At 50.5% G+C, this 25,571-nt stretch overlaps 3 protein-coding genes and 1 non-coding gene across 14 annotated transcripts in view; 1 reads left to right on the forward strand and 3 right to left on the reverse strand.

Annotated features, from left to right (window-relative positions):
- Nucleotides 1-1,532: 1,532 nt before the first annotated feature.
- Ranbp1 (RAN binding protein 1) lies at nt 1,533-10,866 on the reverse strand. Its single transcript, XM_006994473.4, has 6 exons — nt 10,726-10,866; nt 9,410-9,546; nt 6,352-6,509; nt 3,550-3,678; nt 2,504-2,569; nt 1,533-1,955 (listed from the first exon to the last, which is right to left on the reverse strand). Exons 1-6 carry the CDS (start codon nt 10,738-10,740, stop codon nt 1,849-1,851), a joined length of 612 nt encoding a protein of 203 aa, XP_006994535.1. The 5' UTR covers nt 10,741-10,866; the 3' UTR covers nt 1,533-1,848.
- Nucleotides 2,331-2,456, reverse strand: LOC121821820 (small nucleolar RNA SNORA77). Its single transcript, XR_006062708.1, has one exon. It is a non-coding gene; the product is annotated as a small nucleolar RNA SNORA77 (small nucleolar RNA).
- Nucleotides 10,867-10,942: 76 nt separating the features above from the next.
- Trmt2a (tRNA methyltransferase 2A) lies at nt 10,943-15,635 on the forward strand. Of its 2 annotated transcripts, none has more exons than XM_006994474.4 (12): nt 10,943-11,425; nt 11,607-12,151; nt 12,586-12,694; nt 12,970-13,151; nt 13,264-13,378; nt 13,459-13,574; nt 13,648-13,759; nt 14,255-14,377; nt 14,491-14,566; nt 14,798-14,914; nt 15,014-15,110; nt 15,214-15,635. In XM_006994474.4, exons 1-12 carry the CDS (start codon nt 11,402-11,404, stop codon nt 15,476-15,478), a joined length of 1,881 nt encoding a protein of 626 aa, XP_006994536.1. In that variant the 5' UTR covers nt 10,943-11,401; the 3' UTR covers nt 15,479-15,635. The 2 variants fall into 2 exon arrangements, with proteins under 2 accessions (XP_006994536.1, XP_042114954.1); XM_042259020.2 differs by having other exon boundaries at nt 11,137-11,474.
- Nucleotides 15,636-17,203: 1,568 nt separating this feature from the next.
- Dgcr8 (DGCR8 microprocessor complex subunit) overlaps nt 17,204-25,571 on the reverse strand; it is a 31,367-nt gene continuing 22,999 nt past the window's right edge. For 6 of the 10 annotated variants that reach the window (XM_076548472.1, XM_076548467.1, XM_076548469.1 and 3 more), the window contains 5 exons: nt 22,280-22,380; nt 21,834-21,940; nt 20,561-20,688; nt 19,040-19,153; nt 17,204-18,039 (listed from right to left, as the gene is read on the reverse strand). In XM_076548472.1, coding sequence (XP_076404587.1) covers nt 17,956-18,039; nt 19,040-19,153; nt 20,561-20,688; nt 21,834-21,940; nt 22,280-22,380 — 534 coding nt within the window. In that variant the 3' untranslated portion in view covers nt 17,204-17,955. Of the gene's footprint in view, nt 18,040-18,122; nt 18,229-19,039; nt 19,154-20,560; nt 20,689-21,833; nt 21,941-22,279; nt 22,381-25,571 lie in introns of all 10 variants that reach the window. The other 4 variants (XM_076548471.1, XM_076548466.1, XM_076548468.1 and 1 more) reach the window with 1 other exon arrangement.

A 25,571-nucleotide genomic window follows, 5' to 3' on the forward strand; every position in this document is an offset into this window, starting at 1 on the left:
AGTACACCAGAATAAAGCCTGAGCACAGGACAGCAGTGTCCCCTAGCCACTTTGGAGGGGCCTTTCTGTATCTGCAGTATGGAACCCTTCTGGTTTGACTTGAGACTATGCTGTGTATGGGGGCCACCACAGCCATCCTCCTCCACTGCATGGGAAAACATGCCAAACACTTGTAATGGGAAGAACTTCCAGCATTTCCCCACCCAAAAGGCTTGTTTGCCTATTACTACAACTCAAGGCAAAAGTCACTTTGCACTATGTTGAAATGAACGCCGAGGCCCAGGGCTTCCCTTGAAGACTAAGGGTCCCTTCTATGAAGTACACTGAAGGCCACCTGTGGTCCATGACACAATTCCAGTTCATCAGGCCCACGTGTGCAGAGCTCTTCCTGGGATGGAAAAAGCCAAGAGACAGCCAGTAGTCTTCTGTTGGCTTTTAAAGACCAGCTAGGGGATGAAAAGGTACTTTTGCAGGGGGGTGTGGTAGTATGGACATGGATAAAGTACAACATGCCTATATAGAAATGTCACAATGAAAACTTTGGAAAGCTGTAAGCACACCCTGTGACAAGGTCAAACAGGGCCAGGGACAAGAAACACATTGACAGATGGACACCCAACAGCCACACTACCAAGTGACCACTTCCTGTTATTGTGGGATCAAGCCCCCCATGGCTCCTACCCTGTGAAAGACAGGGCTGGTGCAGCTCCTGAGGCCCATAATGTATCAGATCAGGGCTTCCTTATGTCTGTCTATGTGTATTTCACCTGCATGCACCACCTGAGCAGGGAAAGGTGTCTGACCCCCTGGAGCCTAACTGTGAGCAGCCTGGTGTGGGTGCTTTGAACTGAACTCAGAAGTGCTCATCACATTGATGAACCATTTCCCCACCCGACACAGTCCCATAATCCTGACAGTGCTGAATTTAGATTTCAAGGCCAGGTCCAAACCCAAGTGTTATTTGAAGATGTGTTGGGGCATCTAATGGTTTCCAACAGGAAGCTGAGGGCTGCAGTCACAGCTACACCGTGACACAGCACTAGAATGAATGCGTCCCTCCAAGGTGGCCTTCCCCTCTAACCACAGCCAACCAAAAGCAGTTTTTCTTAATAGCCAGATCTCTTTGGCTACCTTCCTCCCCGCTTCACCTAGGTGAAAGTCCTCTAGTTGTCTTCATTTGTGTCACACACACACACACACACACACACACACACACACACACACACACAGAGCCAACTTACGTAAGGGCACAAAGTAAGAGTTGCAGCTGCAAGGGAACAGCACACCTTGGCTCTGAATGCCAGCCTCAGCCCCCTGGGCCTTTCGGCTGCCACCGTACACAGCTAGTGGCCTCTAGGACCAGCCTGGACAAACCATGCCATCGTATCCACTGTTCCCTAAGCGCCACAGCAGGACACACCGCTCGATTCTCAAGACACCAGGCTGCACAGACCGGCAATGCACTCAGGTACATGGGTGACCAAGGAGGGCTCCAGGCACAGCCCCTCCCCCAACATAGCCTTGCCAGCTGGTCCAGGTTTTCAAAGGCATTTTTTATTCACTATTTTTGATGACTATAAATAAGTGTTTCCACTATGGAAAAGAAAGTTAGCACAGTACATTTTCATGACTGGGGAATGGATTTCTGAAGTCATGTTCGATGGTGTCAAAACTTAAGAAGAAAAAAAAATTTAAAAAAAAAAAAAAAAAAAAAAACCACCCTGAAGGTTGGTTGGAATTCAGTTCTTTATAAAGTCCCTTGTAAAAACAAAACAGAATAAAAACAAACCTTAAAGGGCAGGGAAATTTTTTTAAAAAGAAAAAGAAAGGAAAAGGACAGAGAGTGACTCATTGCTTCTCTTCAGATTTGTCTTCAGCCTCATCTCTGGCCTCCTTCACAGAAAGGGCTTCCAGCTTCTCGGCCACCTTTTCGGCATTTTCATTCTTGCCTGGTCCTGTGAAAACAGGCAAAGGCAGTAAGACAACAGGGAGATCTGGCTGTGAGACTGGGCTGCTCTCGGCACTCACCCAGTGCAGGCTCCACCTGCTCCTTAAGCATCACCCTGCACTCTTTTCCCAGATGGGCCCAAAAGGTTCCAACAAGCTGCTGCTGCTGGTACCCACCGAGCTGCTCAGTGATGCATGGTCACTTACTAACACAGGCCTCATCTGCCCCAGAGGAACAGGACCCAGAATTCTTTGAGAGAAAGTGAGAAATATCTTAAAAGCCCTTTCACCCCAGGTGGGTTCCAGAGAGCTCTAACTCAGCTCTGTACCTGAAACTGAGCACAAACGCTATGAGGCCAACATGAGGTCAAAGCCTCCAAGGAATCAGTGTCCCCAGGCAGCTGCATGGCCTCCGGTAGGCAGAGGCAGCCACAGCCCCCTGGAATGTTTCTTTGGCAGACAGAAAAAGCACCAGACTGGAGCTGCAGCCAGGTGCAGAGTGAATCTGCAAGGAAGCTCCACCACCCACCCTATCACCCCCAGGGCACCATGTCACCTTTCTTTTCTTTCTCTTCAATCTCTTTTCTGCACTCTTCAAACTTTGTTTTGAACTTCTGTGCATCTGTAGAAAGAGAAGGGACAGAGTGAGAGTTCTCAAGAGTAGAGCGGCCACATCCTGAAGTTCTGAAGAGCCAACTCGTGGTCCCCAATGGCAATTTTTCATTCTTTTTTTTGTTTTGTTTTGTTTTTTTTTTGAGATAGGGTTTCTCTGTGTAGCTTTGCGCCTTTCCTGGAACTCACTTGGTAGCCCAGGCTGGCCTCGAACTCAGAGATCCGCCTGCCTCTGCCTCCCAAGTGCTGGGATTAAAGGCGTGCGCCACCACCGCCCGGCTCATTCTTTTTTTATACAGGCTCTCCCTACATAGCCCTGGCTGTCCGTCCTGGAACTCAAGAGATCCACCTGCCTCTGCCTCCCAGGTGCTGGGATCAAAGGTGTGCCACCATGCCCGGCCCTAATGGCAGCTTCTGACCACCTAACACCTACACTGACTGGTTACTGAGTCCCTCCTGAGGCTAGTGACTGTGCTAGGCTATCTATCAACAATTCAGACAACCAAGCGCCAAGGACCTTCTTGCTACAGGCTCCACTCCTGTTGGAAGGGATACCAGATATACATTATACTCCAGACCAAGGGCAAGCTTTCACAGGAGCACCAGCCACTAGGACATTGGCCATGGTACCTGCTGACTCTCTAAGATCCTTAGGGCACAACTTTGTGGCAATTCACACTAGAAAGACTCCCCCATGGAAGAGAGATCAGTCAGGGCTTGCAAATTTCTGCAGTCTTTGCTGGAGTAGGTGCCTAAGTATCAGTAAGGGACACCAGTGCCCCAGTCTTGAGGAACCAGAAACCAAGCAGAAGCAGTAGCAGGAGGAAACTCCAGGGTGTGTCTGTTTCACACTCCTGACAGGAGTCAACTGGATGCAACAACTGTTTATATAGACCCCTAGAATTTCACACAGCAGACTCTGCATGCTTTGGGTCAATGTCAATTTCCCCAAAAAAGCAGCTGATCCACAGTTGGGCAAGTTCTGCTTACTCTCAGCATTTAGGAAGCGGATGGCGAGCAGCTCAGGCTTGGGGCACTCATCAGCAAAGTCGGCATGGGTATTCCAGACCCAGGCGCGGTCACTGCCAGCATTCGGCTTCAGCTCCATCATCGGTGTGACTAGAGGAGAAAAACCTGTGAGGACAGCGGGACCCTCGGACAAACCACCCAGCCCTCACCCAGAGCAACTTGCTCACCAAATGAGGGACCCACTTTAGCCAACATGGAATCTGGGATCTGAGATCCAAGCTATTGTACCTGATTACCCTCTGAGCCAAGCAACCACCATATTGGGGAGTTCAACTGTGCCCGCTTGCAGATGATCCCAGCTGGGCTTGATGTTTATATCCTCTCAAGGGTGGAGAGGGCCAGAGACCCTCACCCCAGGAAACAGCTACCCCCTAGAGTTGTGTTCAGCTCTGCCCTAACTGCACGTGCCCTCCTCCAGGAGGGGCTGACTAGATTGGGAAAGACCAGGAGGGGCTCCACCTATGCGGAAGGTCACGGCTTTTCAGGTACAGCCTGATGGGGTGAGGAACACCCACACCCCTATAAAGAACACCTCACCTTTGACCTTTAAGAAAGCCCAATAAATTCACTGGTTCCCATAGTAAACTTTGGCAGCATCACACCTTGATCTGTTACTGGGTCCTTGGGAGAAGTGCAGACATTGCTTATGTCTGCCCCTGGGAAAGAATTTTACCACAGGCCTACACAACTCTACGCACTAATGCAAACATCTACTTAAACTCAGGATAAGCCTTATGTGGGAACAAGGTCAGGAGCCTGAAGCACAGGCTCTGCCTCCTGCTGTTTTAAGGGTAGCCACTCAGGCTCAAACTTTCCTAAGGGCGTCCAACATAAGGCTTCAATCCACACCAGCATGAACCTGGATGACTGAAAGCAGGGTTATGACACAGCCCAACTACTCAGCCCTCTATAGTCCTGGAAGACCTATCTGGGGGTAGGTAAGATCTAAGTAGTGAACAATGGAATCCCATGACAGGTGCTAGTATGTCATGGAAGACAAGCCATGGCTCCTAACAAGCATGTTTGTTCTGAATCCCTCAGGTCCCACAGCCCTGGGGAGCCGAGGGAAAAGATTACAGCACTGACAGATAGCTGTCCCCCACTGAAAGCCTGCTCATCTGGAATATTCCTCACTGGGTCTAAACCCAGCCATTGGTCCCTGTAGCCCTGTCAGCATCTCCAGGATTCTAGGGAGGTCCTCGAAACAATCTGAACACTCCCACATGACAGCCAGAGCTGGAGTTCAGCAGCCCATGGTGGCCCCAGGAACTCTGCACACTACCTACACCCTCACCTCCCTACACCTCACTTGATGCCTGCGGTGGTCTGAATGAGAATGGCTCAGAGGCTCAGAGATTTGCACACTTGGTCCCCAGTTGAACTGTCTGGAAGGATTAGCAGGTGTGGCCTTGTTGGAGAAAGATGTCACTGGGGGTGGACCCTGAGGTTTCAGACACTGATGCCAAGCCCAGTGTCTCCCTCCCTCCCCCCTCCCTCTCTGCCTGCAGATCAGGATATAAAGCTCTCAGCTACTGCTCCAGTGACATGCCTGTCTGCTTCCTGCCACGATAATGGACTAACCCTCTGAAAATGCAAGCAAGCCCCAATTAAATGTCTTCTTTAGAGTTGCCCTGGTCACAGCGTCCCTTCAGAGCAATACAACAGTTATAACTAAGACAATGCCCAACCTTGACTCACAGCCACCAAGGGCCTGTGAGGTGCATGAGACAAAGAGCTCCAACCACTTGGAGAGACCAGTCAGGAACCTAGCCAGGCTTTTGGAGCAGCCTGAGACCCCCAAGGGAATGCTCCAAACTGGGATTGAGAGGAGACTGAGGCAACCGTGAGGCAGGGAGGGCCAAGTCTTTCTCATGTTCCTTCCTCAGCAAAACGACCTGTCAAGCCCTCCACACACCCCTCCCCTCCCCTGCTCTTACCTATAGTCGGCCTAGGCCTATGCACCCAGGACAAAAGATCCTAAGCGGCTAGAAAATGCAGGTTCAGGGTCTGTAAGCTGTCTCTGTAAAGGCCCTTGCCCACAGCCTGACTAGTTTCACCCCCAGATCCCACAAGGTGAAAGGAGAGAACCAGTCCCTACAAGCTGTCCTCCAATTGCTACAGCCACGGCACGCGGGCGGGCAACACCAATGAAGGGAGGTAAAGCACAAGCCCCGAGACCGACTCAGAACCATGAGAAGGTGTTAAGGAAGCACAGATCCCACAATGCTCTTCTTTGTCCTCCGCATGTGGACTCACGCGAGGACAATATGTTTAAGTTTAGAAAATAAGAATTTTTGCACTAGATCTACCAGGATCAGAGCATCCCAAGATGGATCTAAACAGCCTCAGAGACAAACAGGGGAGGGATGGCTTGCTGAGACCTGGCCAAGAGCCCTCCTCATTCCCTTTCTTCCCAGCCTCCTTCCCTTCCTGTATCATCCCAGCCAACACTGAGGGTACAGCGTATCAGAAAGTGAAAACACAGCATTGGCACCAGACCCTGGCAATTTGCCCAGATAACATACAAACGTGCGCCCACTGCATCACCACCCGACGACAGTCCACCCTGGAGCTCTACATCCCACCTAGACGGAGCTTGCCCACAGCCTGCAGCATTCTGTAAGCTTCACTGTCATAGCTCAGAGGCTTGTTTGAAAGAAACTTACTTTAAACATGTCAATAAGCACGACAAACATATCCCTCTCTCCCCTGATAACCAGCTCCTAGGAGTTCCAGGGTGTATAGCCCTGAAAGACCACCTACTATAGTGGTTGGCGCATATTTTCAGAGTCTTGTCCCTCCTCATAAGAAGGCGGATGGTCCCTTTTTCCTTATGCTTCAGGAGCTTGACGTCACCAGTTCCTCGCTCCTTCCATTCTGGGAGGTCATTCTCTGAAGCAAACCGGAATAGCTTTGCTCGCCTGTAAGAAAAGCCAGTAAGGAAACAGTCAGACAGAGAGGGAATTCACACCTGGACCAACTGCCCCCAAAGAATGTGTTATCTGGGCACTGAACATGGGGTACTGTTGAACACTGGGCCCTCACCAAATACCTTTTCTTTTTTCTTTTTTTTCCCGACACAGGGTTTTTTTCTCTGTGTAGCTTTGGGCCTTTCCTGGAACCCACTCTGTAGCCCAGGCTGGCCTCAAACTCACAGAGATCTGCCTGCCTCTGCCTCCCTGAGTGCTGGGATTAAAGGCGTGTGCCACCAACGCCGGCTCAACTATTTTTTTCTAAAGCCTTTGGGCGCCAAGAATCACTCGTCAAAAACCACCCGGGGAGCCTGACACACTCCTGTTGCTTTTACTTCACAACCAGAAAGACACTCGCAGCAGACGCATCTCCCCAGAAGAGGCATCTAAGGGCACACACGGCCCAGAGTGGGTAAAGAAGCTCCAGCAAGCTGGGTGACCCAGTCACAATACACGAGTGCCCTTTAACTATACAAAGTCTTAGGGATAGTCTACTCCACAGGCCCAGCACTAGCTTCCTGTCAGGAGGAACCTTTCAGTCACCAGGGTTCAGGCACCTAGCACCAGCCCTGAGTCCAGTGCTCTTGTCCCTCCAGCTGGGCCAACACCCTTCATTCGCAGCCCTCATCTGTCTCCTCCACCAAAGCCTCTGTTCTCCTCCAAACTCTGTCAAGCAACACATCACCACCCAATTCCTTAAGAGAGCCCAAAGGCCCTGATGTGAGGCACCAGATGTTGGTCTCCAGGGCTATACCAAGGACCCTGCACAGGAAATCAGGAGTCCTTTCAGCATTGCATGGACAAAACCAAATAGCACATAACTCGAGAGGATGCCACCCTTGCCCAGGGCTGCGGGACAGAGCTCTGGCCCACCACCTTCTGGGTACAAAGGTGTGCTTACAGCTTTCCTTGAGCAGGCCGCCCTCCCCCACATCTTAGGCACACCTGAAAGGGCAGCAACACCTTTGCTAGGATGCACCCGAACCCTGTGCGGAGCAGTTCTGAGCACAGGCAACAAGCAGCCAGTCTCTGCAGTGATGTGAAGCCAGATACAAGACAGCTTGTGCTCAGCCATCGGGGCCTGATGGAACAGGCCTGTAATCCCAGGTACTAAGGAAGCTAAAGCAGGTGAACGGCAAGTTCAAGACCAAGTGTGTATGACTTGGGGGGCACTGGCTGGAGATAGTACATGCCTGGCATGTGTTCAATCACCAGGCCAGTAAAACAAGACAACAGCAAAACCAAAGTTACTCAAGTACTGCTACAGTTCCTCATTGAAGGTTCCAAGTGGCAAACACATGGTAATTTTTTTTTTTTTTTTTTTGGTTTTTCGAGACAGGGTTTCTCTGTGTAGCTTTGCGCCTTTCCTGGGACTCACTTGGTAGTCCAGGCTGGCCTTGAACTCACAGAGATCCCTTGAACTCACAGAGATCCGCCTGGCTCTGCCTCCCGAGTGCTGGGATTAAAGGCGTGCGCCACCACCGCCCGGCGGTAATTTTTTAAAAAGCAATTTTGATTACTAAGCCACTTCTACTGGCATTTTGTGGAAGACACAGAACCAGGAATACATAGGCTGTAGGTAGCTGAATTTGTCTACTATGGTTTGAATGTGTCCTTATAGTTTAGGCATTAACTCAATTTCCAAATTCACATTAATAGTATTTAGAAGTGTCCTTTAGAAGGTAAGAGGGTTAGATGGACTCATGAGGACCGAGGACCGGACTAAACAATGGCACTAGTGGATATGTAAAAGAAAGACTGAAGTTAGCAAGCTCCTTGATTTTACTACATGACACACTGCTACATTAAGATGTAACTGAGGCCCATACCAAGTGCTAGCACTATGCTCTCAGATCTCAGACTTCCTAACCTGCAAAACCATGAGCTGGAGGCTGGAGAGATGGCTCAGCAGTTAAGAGCACTGGCTGTTCTTCCAGAGGACCACATGGCAACTCAAAACTGTCTGTAACTCTAGTCCCCAGGGATCCGCTGCTTTCTTCTGGCCTCCTTGGGCACCAGGCTGCACATTGTGTAGAGACATCCATGTAGGCAAAACACCCATACACATATAAAAATTAAAAAAAACAAAAACAAAAAACAAAACAAACAAAAAAAAACACGAATATCTAAACAAACCCGTTCTTTAAGGATACCCAGCTAAGGCAACAAAAAACAAAGCAGAAAGAAAGAAAAGGGAAGAAAAGTTAAGATTCCCTGCTTAACAGAGGAAGAAGCCACCACCCCCAAGAAAAGGTCTCACTGTGTAGCCCTGGCTGTCCTGGAACTCGCGCTGTAGACCAGGCTGACCTAAAACTCACAGAGATCTATCTGCCTCAGCCTCCCAAGTGCTGGGATTAAAGGTGTGCGCCACCACAGCCTACTGGAATTGTGGATTCGTGGAGGCAAGGTGCAAGATCAGCTGGGGGACCCCCAGGTGGCAGATGAATGGTCCCATTTTCAATGTAAGGCTAGTCACCGTACAACTCCAGGTCCTTTCTTCAAATAGCCTGTATCAAACGGGGCCAATGACATTCACAGGTATCACATGTGCCCAGCCAACCTAGGACTCTTCTGCAAAGTTCCAGGTAGAAATCACAGAGGCTAATGTCACAGAGTATCACTAGGGCTTATACCCCAGCACAAGTGAAAAAACACCCAACACAAGAGTTCCCAGCTTGGCTGGCTGGCTCCTCCAGAAAGCAGAGACCATGGTCCCACTGTGGTTGGTGGGTTTCTCAAGTTTTAAAAGAAATGCCCTGCGGACACCTGTTTATATTATCAGGCCATTTCTCTTTCTGTCTCAGTCAGCCCATCTAAAGATACCTCCAGGGACACCTCAGCAGACTTACATCTTAAAAAGTTCCTCTTCATCTTCCTCCAGTGTTTTAATTTCTTGCTCAGGAAGAGAAACTATCGGCTCGAACTGGGGGTCATGGTTGGATTCGTCTGCATTCTCTGTGGAGGTGTCATGGTCCTCATGACTGTCCTGTGCAGAGAGGGGAGAAGTGAAGCCGCTGGCTGGTGAGCCTGGCCCACAGCGGGCATCACTAATCACAAATGGCGCCTGGAAGAGGAAGACAGGCCTCCCCTAAATTGGAAATTGAGTCTCCAGTCTTTCACATCACCAGTGGGCTACAACCAGCATCACAAAACTCAGAAGATAGCACGCAACAAGACAATGGATTTTATTTAACATCCCCTCCCTGCACATTCAGACATCAATCAGTTCCACACACACACCAGAGTCCTTGGCAAAGCAGCTGGAGAAACTCGTTTCCTCCTCTGTAAAATGAAAATTATACCCGACATGTAAAGAACGTGATGAACTCAAAAGAGCAACCTTAACATTTGTACTGACGATTCTCCAAGCACTTGTAAACCAGGAAAATAAACTATAGGACCATTAGCATTTACACGAATTTACAATTCCTCCAGAAATTTTACACAAGCTGAAAGGAAACCCAAGCTGAAAGAAGCTAAGAAAAGTCTGACAAATATGCCCTAAGATTCTGGCCCAACTTGAAGGATTACAAGGGCATGCAGATTTAAATCTGACAAGATCACGTGCTTTGGTAATACAGAAAAACCCCGACTCTCACTACCGAACTCCACAGGATAAAGAAATAGAAGCCCTTCGGTTTCACAGCACCGCGGCTCCGCTGCGGCCGACACACGAGCCACCAACAAAGCCGCCCCCGCCCCGAGTCCCGCGTCTACCATCTCTGCCCGCGCTCAAGAGCGAGCTTCCGCCACCGATGGCGGCGGCGCTTCCCGGCGTAACGACCCAATGAATGAAGGGCTCTGTGGGGACCGGAGAAGGGTCTCCGACGCCAGCGGGGGCATCACAGGGGGCCCCGGCGCAGGAAGCCGGCGGCCGCGGCCACATGCCCGGGTACAGCCGGGAGCCCGCTGCGGTGATGGCTGCGCCTCTGCACGCCACAAGGTCACGCGCCGCCCCGCACGCAGCCCCCGAGACCCGAGCCCTGGCCAGCAGCGCCCGCTCCCGGAACCCCGGGTCCTCGAGCCCCCCAGGCCCGGGCGCCTCGACAGGCCCCGAACCCGCAGGCCAGCGAGGGTTGGCGGCCGAGGCGCGGGCCGCCCACGTGGCCGCCCATAGCGGCCCTTGCCTCCCGGCCTGCCCGGCCCCACCCGGGCCTCGCCGTACCTTGGCGGCCGCCATGGGGGCGCGGCGACGGCGGCTCTACTGGCTCAGGCGTCGCTGGCTCGGCGGCCTCCGAGCGACTGGTCGCGGCTCCTCTTCCTTCGCGTCTGGCGCCGGCGTCTCCCGCCCGTCCGCTCTTCCCTCCGCCCCCCGACCCGAACCCTGACCCCTGACCCCAGCGGCGGGAAACGCGCCGTGATTCAAAACCACTGCAGCTTTATTGGCTCTGACGGCGGACATTCATTGTCCGGCCCGCCCCGCGCTTCCCGCCAAAACGCCCGCGGCGCATGCCCGGCCGCGCCTCAGCCTGGGGAGCGCGCTCTCCCGGCGACCCTCGCGCGCACTTCCGCCTGCAAGCCCCGAGTGCCCCTGACGTCAGCGCAAGCGGCTGCTGCAGGGATGGGGCAGGACGCGGCGCGTGGCGGTGACGTCATCGGAAGCCAAGCCCGTGGAGAAGCCAGGCTCGGCTCGTGTGCCCTGGCCGACGGGAGTCAGGCGCGACGCGTGGCCCTCGCCGCTTCCGGGGGAGCGAGCGGTGCGTGCCCAGGCTCCAGTGCCGGCTCCGAGCACCGAGTCTGGAGTAGCCCTCCTGCGTAACCTGTATTCGGAGCACTTCGTGTGGGAGAGACCGAGGTGGTGGCCTCGTGACAGCCTGGTCGGGCGACAGACGAGCCCGGCGATGAGTGAGAAGCTGGACACGGAAGTAAAGCAAAGGGAGAGACGTGCAGCCCATGCGGACGGGGTGGGGTTAGGTCAGCGCTAGGATGGGGAATGGGTCTCGGGGGGAAGGAGCGGGTTCGGGCAGGGCTTAGGGAGCAAGCCCGCGGCGGGGCGGTCGTCGTCCCGGGGCAGCCTTCAGCCCGGCCCCTGCCTGTCGCACACAGGTTGGGGAGCACATGGAGGCCTGCGGCCCGGATGCCAGTGCGGCGTACAGCCCTGCAGCCCCGGGATGTCACGAGGAAGAGGGGCCTGGACCAGCTGCCGGGCCTGGAGCTCAGCCTGGGCTCTACGGCTACATAAGGGATGACCTGTTCACCTCCGAGATCTTTAAACTGGAGCTGCAAAATGTGCCTCGCCATGCCAGTTTCAGTGACGTCCGGCGCTTTCTGGGCCGATTTGGCCTACAATCCCACAAGATCAAACTCTTTGGACAGCCACCTTGTGCCTTTGTAACATTTCGCAGCGCTGCTGAACGAGACAAGGCCTTGCGAGTGCTGCACGGTGCTCTCTGGAAAGGCCGCCCCCTCAGCGTGCGCCTGGCCCGACCCAAGGCTGACCCCATGGCTAGAAAGAGGCGGCAGGAAGGCGATAGTGAGCCAACAGCTACGCAAATTGCCGACGTGGTGACCCCGCTTTGGACAGTACCCTACTCTGAGCAGCTGGAGCAGAAACGGCTGGAATGTGAACGGGTGCTGCAGAAACTGGCCAAGTGAGTGGCACTGACATCCCTACCATAGAAGCTGGGTTTTGCAAGCTTGGCCTGCTCCACCAGCCCTGTACTGTATTAGGACACACACAGGGTCTAAGTGTTCTTAGCCTCTTGGGGGGCGGGGGAGGGGCTGCCAAACAACCCTTTTACAGAGATCACCTAAAGCCACTGGAAAACATATTTACAATTCATAACAGTAGCAAAATTAGTTATGAAGTAACACCAAAATAATTTTATGGTTAGGGGTCAGCACTAACATGAGGAACTGTTATTCAAGGGTCACAGCATTAGGAAGGTTGAGAACCTCTGGTCTAAGTGGTCAGGGAGCTGGCTAGTAATGCCCTGATACCAGTGTGATAGTGAGGTCTCAAGGGAGCCGCCCAGTGTGGATGGGGAACAGTGTAAATCCAGCCATGATGTGCTTCATCCTACAGGGAAATTGGGAGCACCAACCGTGCCCTGCTACCCTGGCTGCTCACACAGAGACAACAGCATAATAAGGCTTGTTGCCCACTGGAGGGGGTCAGGCCATCACCCCAGCAGGTCAGGCTGACTACGAAATCCCGTTCTATGTGTGGGGAGCGGGAGGTTGGCCTCACACATTGGGCATCTACTTTATTGCTGGGCCAGCCCATCACCCTGCTCTCTATAGTCTTTCCTTATCCTCTTTGCCATTTCTTGCTTTTCAGTTCTTCCCGGGGTTTGATAAGCCAGCAGTAAAACCTTGCTTTGCCTGCCACTCCTATCACCATGTTTCTTTTGGTGCTGGCAATCAAGGTTGAGACCTGGCTGCCTCTTTGCCACCTTCTCTCCTGCAGACTGAATACCGCAATAAGTGTGAGTTTCTGGTCGGAGTTGGGGTGGATGGAGAAGACAACACGGTTGGCTGCAGGCTCGGCAAGTACAAGGGCGGAACCTGTGCTGTGGCGGCCCCCTTTGACACTGTGCACATTCCAGAGGCCACGAAGCAGGTGGTGAAGGCCTTCCAGGAATTCATTCGGTGGGGACCTGTCCTGGGGCTGGGGTCCTTGCCCGGCGGTGGAGGGAGGGCAGGGTGCTGGGACAGACAGGCACATACACTAGGTACTCAGAGACATTTGTGGCTTCCTCAGGTCCACCCCATACTCGGCATATGACCCTGAGACATATACAGGCCACTGGAAGCAGCTGACTGTTCGTACCAGCCGCAGAGGCCAGGCCATGGCCATTGCCTACTTCCACCCCCAGGTCTCAGACAGTGGTCTTGTTGGGGGAGGTCTTACTGGTTTTTGCTTAGCCTGATGGGCTTTTTGCATCCTCTGCTACAGAAACTGAGCTCGGAGGAGTTGGCAGGGCTGAAGGCCTCCCTGGTGTACCACTTCATGGAAGGGCCAGGCAAGGCCAGTGGGGTGACCTGCCTCTACTTTGTGGAAGAGGGACAGAGGTGAGGAGCCCAGGTGGGGACAGGAAGGGTCTACAAATAGGCCAGTGACACTGATCATCTGCTTCTCGTGTAGGAAGACTCCCAGCCAGGAAGGCCTGCCCCTGGAGCATATGGCTGGTGACCAGTGCATCCAGGAGGACCTGCTGGGGCTGACCTTCCGTATCTCCCCTCACGCATTCTTCCAGGTAGTGTGCCCCTTATGAACACAAAGACAGGGAAGCTGAGTGTGATGGCAGATGTGGTGGGAAGGGAGAATAGTAATGAGGCTTGAAGAGATTATAGAGAACATCTAGGTAGTGGGGGCGCCCTAGGATAAGAAAGGGATAATTTGCCTCTGACTGACTTGTGGTTAACCCAATGATACAGTGGCCTTACTGGCCCTGCCCAACCGAGAACAGGACACTATGGTAGCAGGATCTTAGCGCGTGAGCCTCTCCCGCTGCTGTACAAAACGATGGAGATGGAGGGGAGATCCCAAGGGTTTGGTAGTTTAAGGTACACAGTCACTCTGAGTTGGCCTGGGGAGGGAGTTGTGAAGCCAGGGAAGATAACTCCCCATTCAGTAAGGATTTTGTTTTTAAAAGTCAGGAGAGTGGATGAGGTCACTGATGGAGGTGGGGATCCAGGCAGTGTGGGGTGCTAGCCTACACTGGAGTACACTATGGCTAACTAACCTCCAGGTAAACACACCTGCAGCTGAAGTGCTCTACACAGTCATCCAGGAATGGGCTCAGCTGGATGGGGGCAGTACCGTGCTGGATGTATGCTGTGGCACTGGCACCATAGGCCTGGCCCTGGCCCGGGTAAGTAGGACATCTCCTTACTGACTGATGCTCATGAGTGTGAAGGCTGAGGCTAGCTACTATCACATCCCAGATATAACCCAGTTGTGCTGTCTCTGGCTTATCTATTTCAGAAAGTGAAGAGAGTAGTTGGGATTGAGCTGTGCCAGGAGGCTGTGGAGGATGCCCGTGTGAATGCCCGTACCAATGGTGAGAACTCTGTCACAGCAGGACTTCTGTCGTACACTTCAGTTACTGTATCTACAATCTGTATTGAGGTTTTGGGGGCCTTCTGGGGAGTGGGGCACTGAGGGGCCTGTAGACTTCTGGCTGGAAACAGAAAAGCTTTGGAGGGGGGTGCTGTGTGCTCTCTAAGCCTGTTAGGCCCTCCCAGTGCCTGGCTGACCCAGAGTCCAGTGACAATTATGACACTATTTCTAGAGTTGAACAACGTTGAATTCCACTGCGGCAGGGCTGAGGATCTTGTGCCGGGCTTGGTGAGCAGACTGTCCTCCCAGCAACTTGTAGCTGTCCTAGACCCACCACGGGCAGGCCTACGTAAGTGGCTTCCATTTGGGGAGGTAGCACCAGAAGAAAAAAAAGCTATATTGGGTAGTCCACCACTAGGAGAGACTAGCCCCTCTGTGCTTTTGCCAGATTCCAAGGTGATTCTGGCCATTCGTAGAGCTGAGAACATCAAGCGACTCCTGTATGTTTCCTGCAATCCCCGGGCAGCCATGGGCAACTTTGTGGAGTAAGTGGGGTGTTTTGGGGGGATGGGGAGGAGATGATGACACACCTATCTGCCACCTACAGGAACCTCTGGTGCTAATATTGGTACCTCCTTCCCACCACAGCCTCTGCAGGGCCCCATCTAACAGAGTAAAAGGCATCCCATTCCGTCCAGTCAAGGCTGTGGCCGTGGACCTATTCCCACAGACTCCACACTGCGAGATGCTCATCCTGTTTGAGAGGATGGAACAACACCCTAACGGCATAGGAGCCCTGGGGCATCAGGACTCTCAAACCCCAAGAAATCCTCCTGATGCCACCCCAAAGGAAACAGAGACTTCCCTCTCATCCGAGGTCTTGGGAACTGCAGAAGTACAGAACAAAAGCTGAAAGCTCCTTGCAGCTCCCTACTAAGCAGAGGGTGGCAGGCAAACAGCGGTGGGCAGGAGACTGACCTAGCTGGTACTACCAACACCTGTGTCCTGTAATGGGACAGCCCGACTCCAGAATAAATGATTGCTGATTTGCTGATGCTTTTGTGGTGACAGCCAGAGCTTTGAGTCATTCCTACTCGCCACCCACTAAGGTACAGAAGAGTAGGGTAGCAGAGGACCTCAGTCTGCCAAGTCCTCAGGCTGAGGCCTGGCCAGTCCTTTCAGAAAGAGGCAGGAAGGACTAGAGACTCAGTCTTCAGCTGACCTTCTTGAACTCAAGATCTTTCATATTCAACTTCCCCAGTGTTGCAGTGCCACGGACTGGCGTTATAAGGCAGGGGAGTGACACAAATATATTAATATGGAGCATGACATCTAGTCTCTAATCTATTAGAGATAGATTACACCTTACAGGTGTAAAAGTACAAGTGTCCATATTCCAGCAGGTAAAAAGGTTTTTATATTAGAAGAGATATATGGTAAAGAACTAAAGAAAGACTTAGGGAGGATCTGTAGCATTGCAGGCCTGCGGTGCCACCACCCTGTGCTTCCATGTTTAAGACAGCATCTCTATGTAGACCAGGCTGGCCTATAACTCGAGTACTGGGATTAAAGATGTCTGCCAAAGGAGTGAGTACTGAGGATGGCCCCTGTAGGTAGCAACTACTGAACACACCATCTATGCTGAGTTCACATGGGGTAACTGTGTACCATGGCACTTAAAAACACAACTGACACCAGGACTGTCCTGGCCAGTTGAACATCCACAAACATCCAGCACTCTAATCAGAAGAAAGAAACCAGCCGTTCCCTTTTGGACAGTTTTATGTGTTCAGACCATCAGGGTGCACCCTACAACCATGGCCAGCATCCACACAGGCTTGCAGCATTATAACATGGCTGTGCATTTAAAACTCACCCACCTGTAAGAGACAGGGGGAGTGTGTGGCAGCACCTGTTGTTGACATTGCCTGGGCCAGTGCAGCTAGAGATCATCACCATTACCATGTGCTTAAGGCTTTCCCAATGGCAAATCTGGGGTCAGTCAAAAGGCTGATCACAACTGAATGGGAGGCAAGAAAAAGGAATCAAGTGTCCAATTCTAGCAACTTGATTTGGAGGGTTCTTCTTGCCAAGATGAACACAGAAGTTAACTGCTACCACACAGGTGACCAGGGGTGGGGGGGTAGGAATATAGTGTTGGGATGCCCATACCTGCCATTTTGTCTTCCTGACAACACATGCCATCCATGTAACTTCAGGTACAGGTGAAAGACACACTGAGAATATAAGATTGCAGCCCCTCTGAGCAGGTATTGGGGTAGGTAACTCTTGACCAAGACTTGTGCTCTCAATATACCTCTACTCAATACCCTTCTCCATGGCTATCCTGTGAGCATGGGTGGCAAAGACTAAACCTGACACCAGGCCTGGTGTATGTACACAGCAGCCACCCTTGAGATCCAGAGAAGCCATAACTACTTGTCATGTGCAGTGCCAGCTCTTGGTCAGGGATGGGCTACACTGAAGGCCCTGTTTCCTATTTACACAAGTCCATCTGTTGAAACGCAAGATTCTAAATCTGTCTTCCACTCTCAATGTAAAAGTTTCTTTCCAAATTCTAAAACATCATAAAAGCTTTAAAAATTGATCAACAGATGGACTTGATTGTGCAAAAATCTTTGTAGAAAAGTGTTGCTAGAGTTTATTGAAGGTGGGAGCTTGGGTATCCAGAAGACAGCTGTTAGGGCATTAAGACATCATCAAAAGAAGTAGACTGCAACCTAAGAGCCAACCAGATTAACACTCAGTATCTTGACAGTTCAGTATCTTCACTATGCAATCTCTGAAAAGTAGTTCTGTTGCTAAAATTTTGTTTTATTTTAAGCCAAAATAGCCTGAAATAATCCTTTCTATTATAACTTTTTCAGAGGAAAATGGGAAACACACAAAGCAGGTAATACTACAGGACAGGATACCTGCACCTTCTGACCAGGTCTCAGTGGCTCCACAAGAAGGAACTATGAGCAAAGGGGCTACCTGGCATCATAGGCCAGCCAAAGCTATAAATCCTGGTCATCTCATCTATCAACCAAGCATCACTTCTTGTCAGTGCATATAGTGTACTAAAATTCATGAAAACCTTCATAAAAACAGTCCGCAGCAGATACGTACAAGCAGGATCTACAGCTGTCTACCAGCTTCCACTTGTGTAGTTACTTATAGCTGATCCTTAATATATCAAGTCACACAGAGCAGTTTCCAGAAGAACTGCTTCTTTGCATGTGTGCTGTGTTGTCACAGCTGTCCCCGTGTGCCAGAGTAGAGCCGACACTGCCACAGGAAAGGAACTTAGGTTGGAGGCCTGGTGCTGCAGTGATGATGTGTGGCTGATGGTCTCCTGGGTAGCACTGTTGGCCCATGCCGCCTACCTCATACATCCACTGTGCACAAGGGCTCACCACCAGGCTGGGCAGATGCAACAATTGACATCTTGGGCTTCTTCCGAGTCTCCTCCTGGAAGAACAGAGGTCAATGATGCTAGAGGTGGGCCCAGCAATGAGATTCACAAGGGTGAAAGTGTGGAAGCCTTGTGATACCTGGCTAGGAGGGAAGGTACAGGGAGCGGGCTGGGTTGGGCCAGGCCAGAAGGGTCTCCTCAGAATGCCAGGGTAGACTCCCATGTGCTGCAGCTTCCCTAGCAATCTAGAGACACCCAGAATGGAAGAATTTGCAACAAGCTGGGATCCACCCCTCCAGGGTGAGTGTCATCCTAGCCTTGCTTGCCCGGCAGCCCAGTGAATTTCCCCCACAAATAGAACTGTGTGCCTTGAGCCTGTTGCCTTAATCCCCATAACTAATCTCCCAAAGAGTCAAGCTAGTTCCTCCAGCAGACAAGGCCCACCCCCACCTGAAAGCAGTAGAAAGGCAAAGGGCAACAGACACTTGGTCCTCAGAGTCTGTGTTCACACCTGGGACAAAGTCAGAGCTAGAATGGCTCCCAACTCAAAGTCTAGGGGTGTGAGTGGCTATAAGGTATTTCCTCAGAGCAGGAAACTGTCAGTAACAGAGCCCACTTGGGATAAGGCACCTATGGCAGTTTTAGGAAGCTTCATCAAGACCAAGTTCTACCCGGGCTTAACCGTTCTATGATCTTTGAGTTATCAAGCACAAGGCCGGTGCACAATCCTTGTCCTCGAAATACCTGACTCCAAATCGGAACCTTTAGCCACTAAAAGGCTGGCCTGTCTGCTCTCTTACTTGATGTTTTCAGAAAGCGCCATAGATGCTAGAACTTAAAGGCCAACCTCATCTGGAAGAAGGATTAAGCATCTCCAGAGTCAGGGATCAAAAATGGGCTCCTAAGATTGAGCTACAAGAAAGAAGCTGACCCAGCAATCCTGATGACTTAGTAATTGTGGTATGGGCAATACAGGGGACTGCAGGATTAGATGGTGAGTTTGGAGGGTGGGGAGGGAGGTAGCCTGGGGAAGAGGTGAGAAAGGGAGATAATCACCCGCTCTGCAGCCAGCCTCTTCATCTCCTCTTGCAGCTTGCTCAGGATGTGGAGGTTGGGCCTGTTCTTCTTGGCATACTGCTGTAGCTCTATCACACTCTTGTCAGAGGTCTCCTAGGGACCCAAAGCCTGTTCTCAGAACTGCCAAGCAGCAGTATGCTCATGACCACCCAAAACAGGAGCGTAAGGTCCTGGTGGGGCACAGAAGTGCACACCAGTGGCCCACCTGTAATGAGGCCTTGGCTGCTGACAGATACAGGGTATAAGAACAGCCCTGGGCTCCCTGGCCTTTCCCAGAACTCTGTCCCTTCCTCCATGATTACACCTGTGTTTACTGGCTGAGTATGAAAGTCAAGCAGTCACTGTTAGGAACCCCAAGACAGTGGCAAGAGCATGGCTGAAGCAACTGAGACACAACAGCCAAAGAGCCGTTCTCTTTGGTCCTTTCTTGCCTTAGAGGCCACAGGCAAGGTGCTCGCTGGCATGCCAGAACTCAAGGGCCATTCACCCTCCAGGTAAAGAAAGCCTCTGCCTATGGTTGCAAAGATGTTCCCTCTGTCTCAGCCCAGGACTCTGTACAGCAAATACTGCACCTCCATTTCAACTCACAGAAAATGCTTCTATTAAGGCTGGGGATACAGCTCAGGGGTATAGCCTTTGCTTAGCCTGCACAAAGCCCCACACACAATCCCCAGCAGTAAGGATGGAAAGGAAGCAGGAAAAGGAGAAGGAGCCTTATACTGTTTATATTCTCCATGTGGCTCCTGGACCCCTGCCTTGCCAGCCCAGAGCAAGGACAGTGCCAGGCCTCGGGTTGATAAAACCCAAAGGGATGCTACACTGCTCCAGACTATTGGTTGGCTCAAGGGTCCACAGCAGTCTTCATGGTCACCACCTATACTTCTCTAAATGATGGGATCCTAATGATCCAGGGAGTCTCTACACATACTAAGGGAAAAGGTAAAAATACTGGTGATGTAGCTCAGTAGTAGAGCATTTGTCTAGATGTACAAGGCTCTGGGTTCCATCCTTAGCACTTCAAAAAAGAAATAGCCAACAATCACTTCCCAGTACTTCCCCATACTCATTCGGTTTAGAGATTGATTTAAATTTTGAGAACTGGGTAAAAGCCACAGAAACAAAGCAGGCAATATTCATATTCTGTAAGCCACTGAGATCTTCAACTAAACAAGGATATACTGTCTTGGGAACTGCCAAATGACAGCCCCCAAGCCTTCACACAATTCAGCACCAGGTGGTGTTCACTGCCTGCACCTACTGTCTGGTGTATGGCAGGCCTGGTGCTCTAGCTGTGCCCCTAATAGTTCATACTTAAATACTTGGCAGATTCAAGAAGGAGTAGCTTGGGCGTCCCACCCTTGGTCTTCACAATCACTGGCACAACACAGAAGAGACAGGCTTAATCAAAAGCTTGACCTTAACAGCAAACCCTAGACAGAAGCTCCAAAGCAAGAAAAAGGGAAGCAGAGCAGTTGCCGGACCACCTGACAGTCTGGTTACCTGCTTCACCATTTTGCTGCTCTCACGGCCATACATGCGTAGTAAGGACCCCCAGTTCTTAACATGTGGATGCAGCAGCTGAAGGATTTTCTGAGAGGCTAATTGTTTCCCAACTCGTTTATTCTTACCTGTGAGAGGAAAAAACAAAGGTGGAGAGAAGTCATAAACAATCCAGACAGGAGAACCTTTCCCTGGCACCTAGGGAGCCATGCAGGGAATTCCACAGGAGGGTAGACAGTGCTTTGCCACTGTGCTAGATACTATGCCTCACAGTCCTGAGACCTGGACCCAGGTACCACTCTGCCGAGCAGCTTTCAGGAGATCCAGGCAAGGACAAGGGGAAGTTATTAGCCAGACAGTGAAGCTCCTTCTCTCCACCGGCCCACCCCACCCCACTTTCATGCAACACACAGACCACCAGCAGCAAAGCCTCCTAAAGTCTGTGGCTCCTGAGGGTAGGCAGGCGCCTGGGTAGAGCCTCCATATCAAGGATACCAAGCCAGGAGAGCTCTCCAGGCTCAAAGTTCGGTGGACTGCTCACTCGCTCAGCCTCCTCAGCAGCCGACCTCTGTGGGGACTGGAGTTTGTAGGGTGCAGCAACAGCCATAGGCAACTGGACCATCCAGGTCTAAATGTGGGTCTGTAATTTCCCAGGGTCCTCTCTGTATCATCCCCCAATATATATAAAACTAATTTTTCCTTATAGTGGTTACTCACTGCTTTACTAAAGTTATGGTTTTATTATATTATTATTATTATTGTTGTTGTTTTTAGGAACAAGGTCTCACTATGTTGTTCAAGCTAGTACTGAACTCACATCTTCACATGATTGATTCTCCTGCCCAGTTTCCTTCCTAAGAAGCTGGAACTCCGGGCTTTCTGTTGGCTTTTCCTAAGCAGCTATGTCAGATGTAAAAGCAGAGTAAGATGGTGCCTACAGACCAGAACACAGGTGTGCAGATGGACAGATAGCCATCAGGAGGCACCTCAGCCTGCTCCTCGGGAAGCCAGCCCTTCATCCTACCAGACTAGATGGTTAGAGGTAAGAGGAGAAACAGTGGAACAGGAGGAAGAATGCAGGCAGGATGACCACAAATCTAGCTTCAGATGGAAGTGTGGTGGCCTACACACAAAGTTGGGGCTTTGGATGACTGCTACAGCAGTAATAGACTAGGCCACACACCCTCATGTCAGAAACTACAGGCCATACCCCAGCAGTCCTCTGAAAACATGCCAGTCTATGAGGGAAGCAGGGAAGGAGACAGGTCCTTACACCACCCGCGCACTGTGTGTTTGCCGCATGCCATGACATATTCACTCTTCTGGTTTTTCCCAGGAACCACTTCAAACTTGATGGATGTGTCACCCATTCCATGGTTTCTTTTAGGAGAAAACAAAGAGGACAAGAAGGTATCAGTGGATGATGCTTGGACATGGTGAATTCTGGGGAGGGGTACCAAATGACAAAGTCCATTTATACCTTTCCAAAGAAAACCCGAACCCCTCCCTAGATGTTCGGCTGACTAAAGGAGATTCTCCACACACTCTATACACATTTCAGTTACCCAGGGCTTGCCTATCAGCCAGAGCCAAGGGGCTCCTGTATATCCAGGCAAACAGATAATGACTCTACCTTGGGACAAAAGCCAAGTGAAACTCGGAGATGCTCCAGAGGAGCTCCCATGACCTGATTCTTGAGGAAGGTGCTCCCTACCCTACCTTTTAAGGCACTCATGGAGGATCTGATACGGAGACAACAGCCCGGCCTTGCTGGTCAGCTCGTAGACTCGTGAATCCTCAATACTGATGTGGTTAAAATACTAAAACACAAAGCACATGCTTGTGAATCCTGAGCAAACCCATACCTCTTGGGAGTCGTGCCACACTGTGGGCTTCCCTCACGTGTTGAACATCTTTTCCTGTCTCCTCACTAGAGCATGTCATACCCCAGATATCCCTGTTAGTTGGTGGAACTGTTTGGGAAGGATCAGGAGGTGTGGCCTTGTTGGAGAAGGTGTGTCACTGGGGGTGGGCTCTGGGCTTTCGAAGCCCATACCATTCCTAGTTAGATCCACCCCCTCACCCAGCCTCCTGCTTGGGGATGAGATATGAGCTCTTGGCTACTTCTTGAGCACCAAGCCTGCCTGCCTGCCTGCCTGCCTGCCACCATGATGGTCAGGAATAAACCCTCCGAAACTGTAAGCCCCAATAAACTCTTCTATAAGTTGCCTTGGTCATAGTGTTTTGTCAGAGCAATAGAAAAGTAACTAAGGCACACAGAGAGAGAAACTTTGCACAGCAAGACTCAGGTAAGCTAGGGGTAGTTAAAGCAGCCATGAAATACAAGGGACAAAGGACAGAGGCTCAGAATTAGTAGCTAACAGAACCTCTCCAGCCTTGATCTCTGACTGACACTATACTCAGTGAATAGAAGAGGCCATACAGCTCAGCTCACACTATAGCACAGACCATCTCTGTGACAGACTGCAGAAACAGAGTACAGTCATGCACTGATAAATCTACCTGTTGATGGTGGATCACATACACAAGGGTAGTCCCATAGGATTTTATCACCTAGCAACATTAGTCATCCTAGTTTGTGCAGGTACCCTCTATAGAGTTTACATAAGTAAATCATCTAAGCAACACACATCTGTACACAAAATGGGCGACTTTAAGCAATAATGGTGTGTTCTCTCACAATTCTAAAAGCAAGAAGTAAAATTCAGGGTAGTCAGCAAAGCTGTATTCCCTCTTCAGAGACTACATGGAAAGATCCAGCTTCTGGTAGCCCAGGTCCTTTGGCTTATGGCAACACCAAGATAATCTTTACTTAGTCTCTTTATATCTCACCTCTGGAAAACCAGTCACAATTATTAAACCACAAGTCAATAAATAATAACTGTAGCAACCTAGTCTCCAAAGGCCACATTCTGAGGTACTGAAGATTAGTCGTTCAATGGATCCTTTTCAGGAACATAATACAACCTAGACCAGACTCCCCAGGAGACTTAGAGCAAAGATAAATTTTTCAGTTGACAAGCAAATAGGAACAAAGAGCTTGAAACAAACATGGAAACAATAAAGCCTACTCACTGGCCAAAGGATCTCTGCTGGGAGTGGAAAGTCCCTCACAGGCCTGCTAGGTAGCCGTCTACTGTTGTGGAATATTATTTTAAGGTGTGTTACATTTGTTTATGCTGTGAAACATTTTGATGATGCAAAGTTGTGTTGCAGTCTTTTATGTTGCATTTGTTTAATTCTGTGAAGCTGTGTTACATTGCCTGTCTAAAACACCAGACAGACACCAGACGGTCTAATGAAGAAATGAACGGCCAATAGCAAAGGCAGGAGAAAGGATAGGCAGGGCTGGCAGGCAGCGAGAATAAATAGAAGGAGAAATCTGGGAGGAAAAGAAAGAGCAATAGAACAAGGAAAATGAGATCTAGGAGTGAGGGAAGGAAGAGGACTCTAGGGGCCAGTCACCCAGCCACACAGCAAGTCAGAGTAAGAAGTAAAGGTACATAGGATAAAGATAAAAGCCCAGAGGCAAGAGGTAGACAGGACAATTTAAGAAAAAACTGGCTAGAAATAAGCCAAGCTAAAGTCGGGCATTTATGAGTAGTAATAAGTCTCCATGTGTATTTATTTGAGAGCTGGGTGGTGGGCCCCCCAAAGGCCAGAGTAAAAAAACAACCAACTACAGTCTATAGAGGCCCAGAGCCCAGACCCTGGGTCACATGAAACAGCTAAGTCAAGTCCTCTTAGAATGGCACATGAATGGTTTTCCTCTGTGTTGCACTGTTCTGGTAACAACAGCGTGGAGGAAATTAGGACATGGAGAGTCCAGCCAAGATTGGTAAACATGAATTCCAACTGTCATGGTTTGGCTATTGTCTTCAAACAGGCATCAAAAGATGCCTCTGCCCTCAAACATAGGGAAGCCATCCACCCTCACCAGGAGTTAGGCCCTGGAACTAACCACAAGGGCCAGTAAGGCAGCCAACTGATTAGCAACATCAGCCTATATGACCCTGCTCTACCCAGCAGTTGATACCTGGACATCAGGGCTCAGCAGGCAGAAGCCAGTTTATCTCCAACCCCAAACTCTTCCCTGGAAAAACCTGACCAGCATACCCACTGAAGAACACACACTCAGAAACACAAAGATGTCTGTGTCAGGTACAAGACTCTGAGCAAAGCCCACAGTAAGCATCTCTGTGGAATGTCTCTGCAGTGTAATCAAATGGCAAAGTGACCTACAGATAACCAACCACTGGTATTCCTGGGACACTCAAGTGCTCAGTGCCCACAGATGACAAAGAAACACAAGCTGCTTGTGGAAAGCCCATGAAAATCTACTGAGGAACAGCATCTTGAAAATCAGACTTCCGAAGCAGCCTTCAGCAACATCCACTCAAGACAGACAAATATGTGGCTATAAATTATCCCACTAAGAAAACATCAGGTCCAGATGACTTCACTGGTAATGAATGACCACTCCATATTTAAGGAGGAAATAATACCAATTCTACACAAACTTAAAGGATGATACTTCACAGCTTAGTTAATGATGCTACCAGTACCATATTAAAACAAGAGGAGAAAGTACAAAACCAAACAAACCAAAACCTACACAATAGCAACCCTCAAAAACACAGACAGAAAAATTTTGAAGAGTATTAGGTAATATGCATGGAGGTGTATGCCTATATGCCCAGCATTCAGGAATATAAGTCAGGAAAATCCTAAATTCATACCAGACTGGGCTATGTACCAAGACCCTGTCACAAACAACACACTGAGCTTGGTGGAACACCCTTTAATCCTAGCACTCAGAGGCTGGTAGACCTCTGTGAGTTCAAGGCCAGCCCTGGTCTACATAGTGAGTTTGAGGCCAGCCTGGTCTGCAAAAGCAGGTTCTAGGCCAGCTAGTGTAACAGTAAGTCCCTATCTCAAACAAACAAAAAAACACAAAAACAAACCAAGGGCAGGCAAGATGGCTTAACGC

This window comes from Peromyscus maniculatus, chromosome 12, assembly GCF_049852395.1.
Source record: "Peromyscus maniculatus bairdii isolate BWxNUB_F1_BW_parent chromosome 12, HU_Pman_BW_mat_3.1, whole genome shotgun sequence".
In the NCBI taxonomy this organism is placed as follows: domain Eukaryota; kingdom Metazoa; phylum Chordata; class Mammalia; order Rodentia; family Cricetidae; genus Peromyscus; species Peromyscus maniculatus.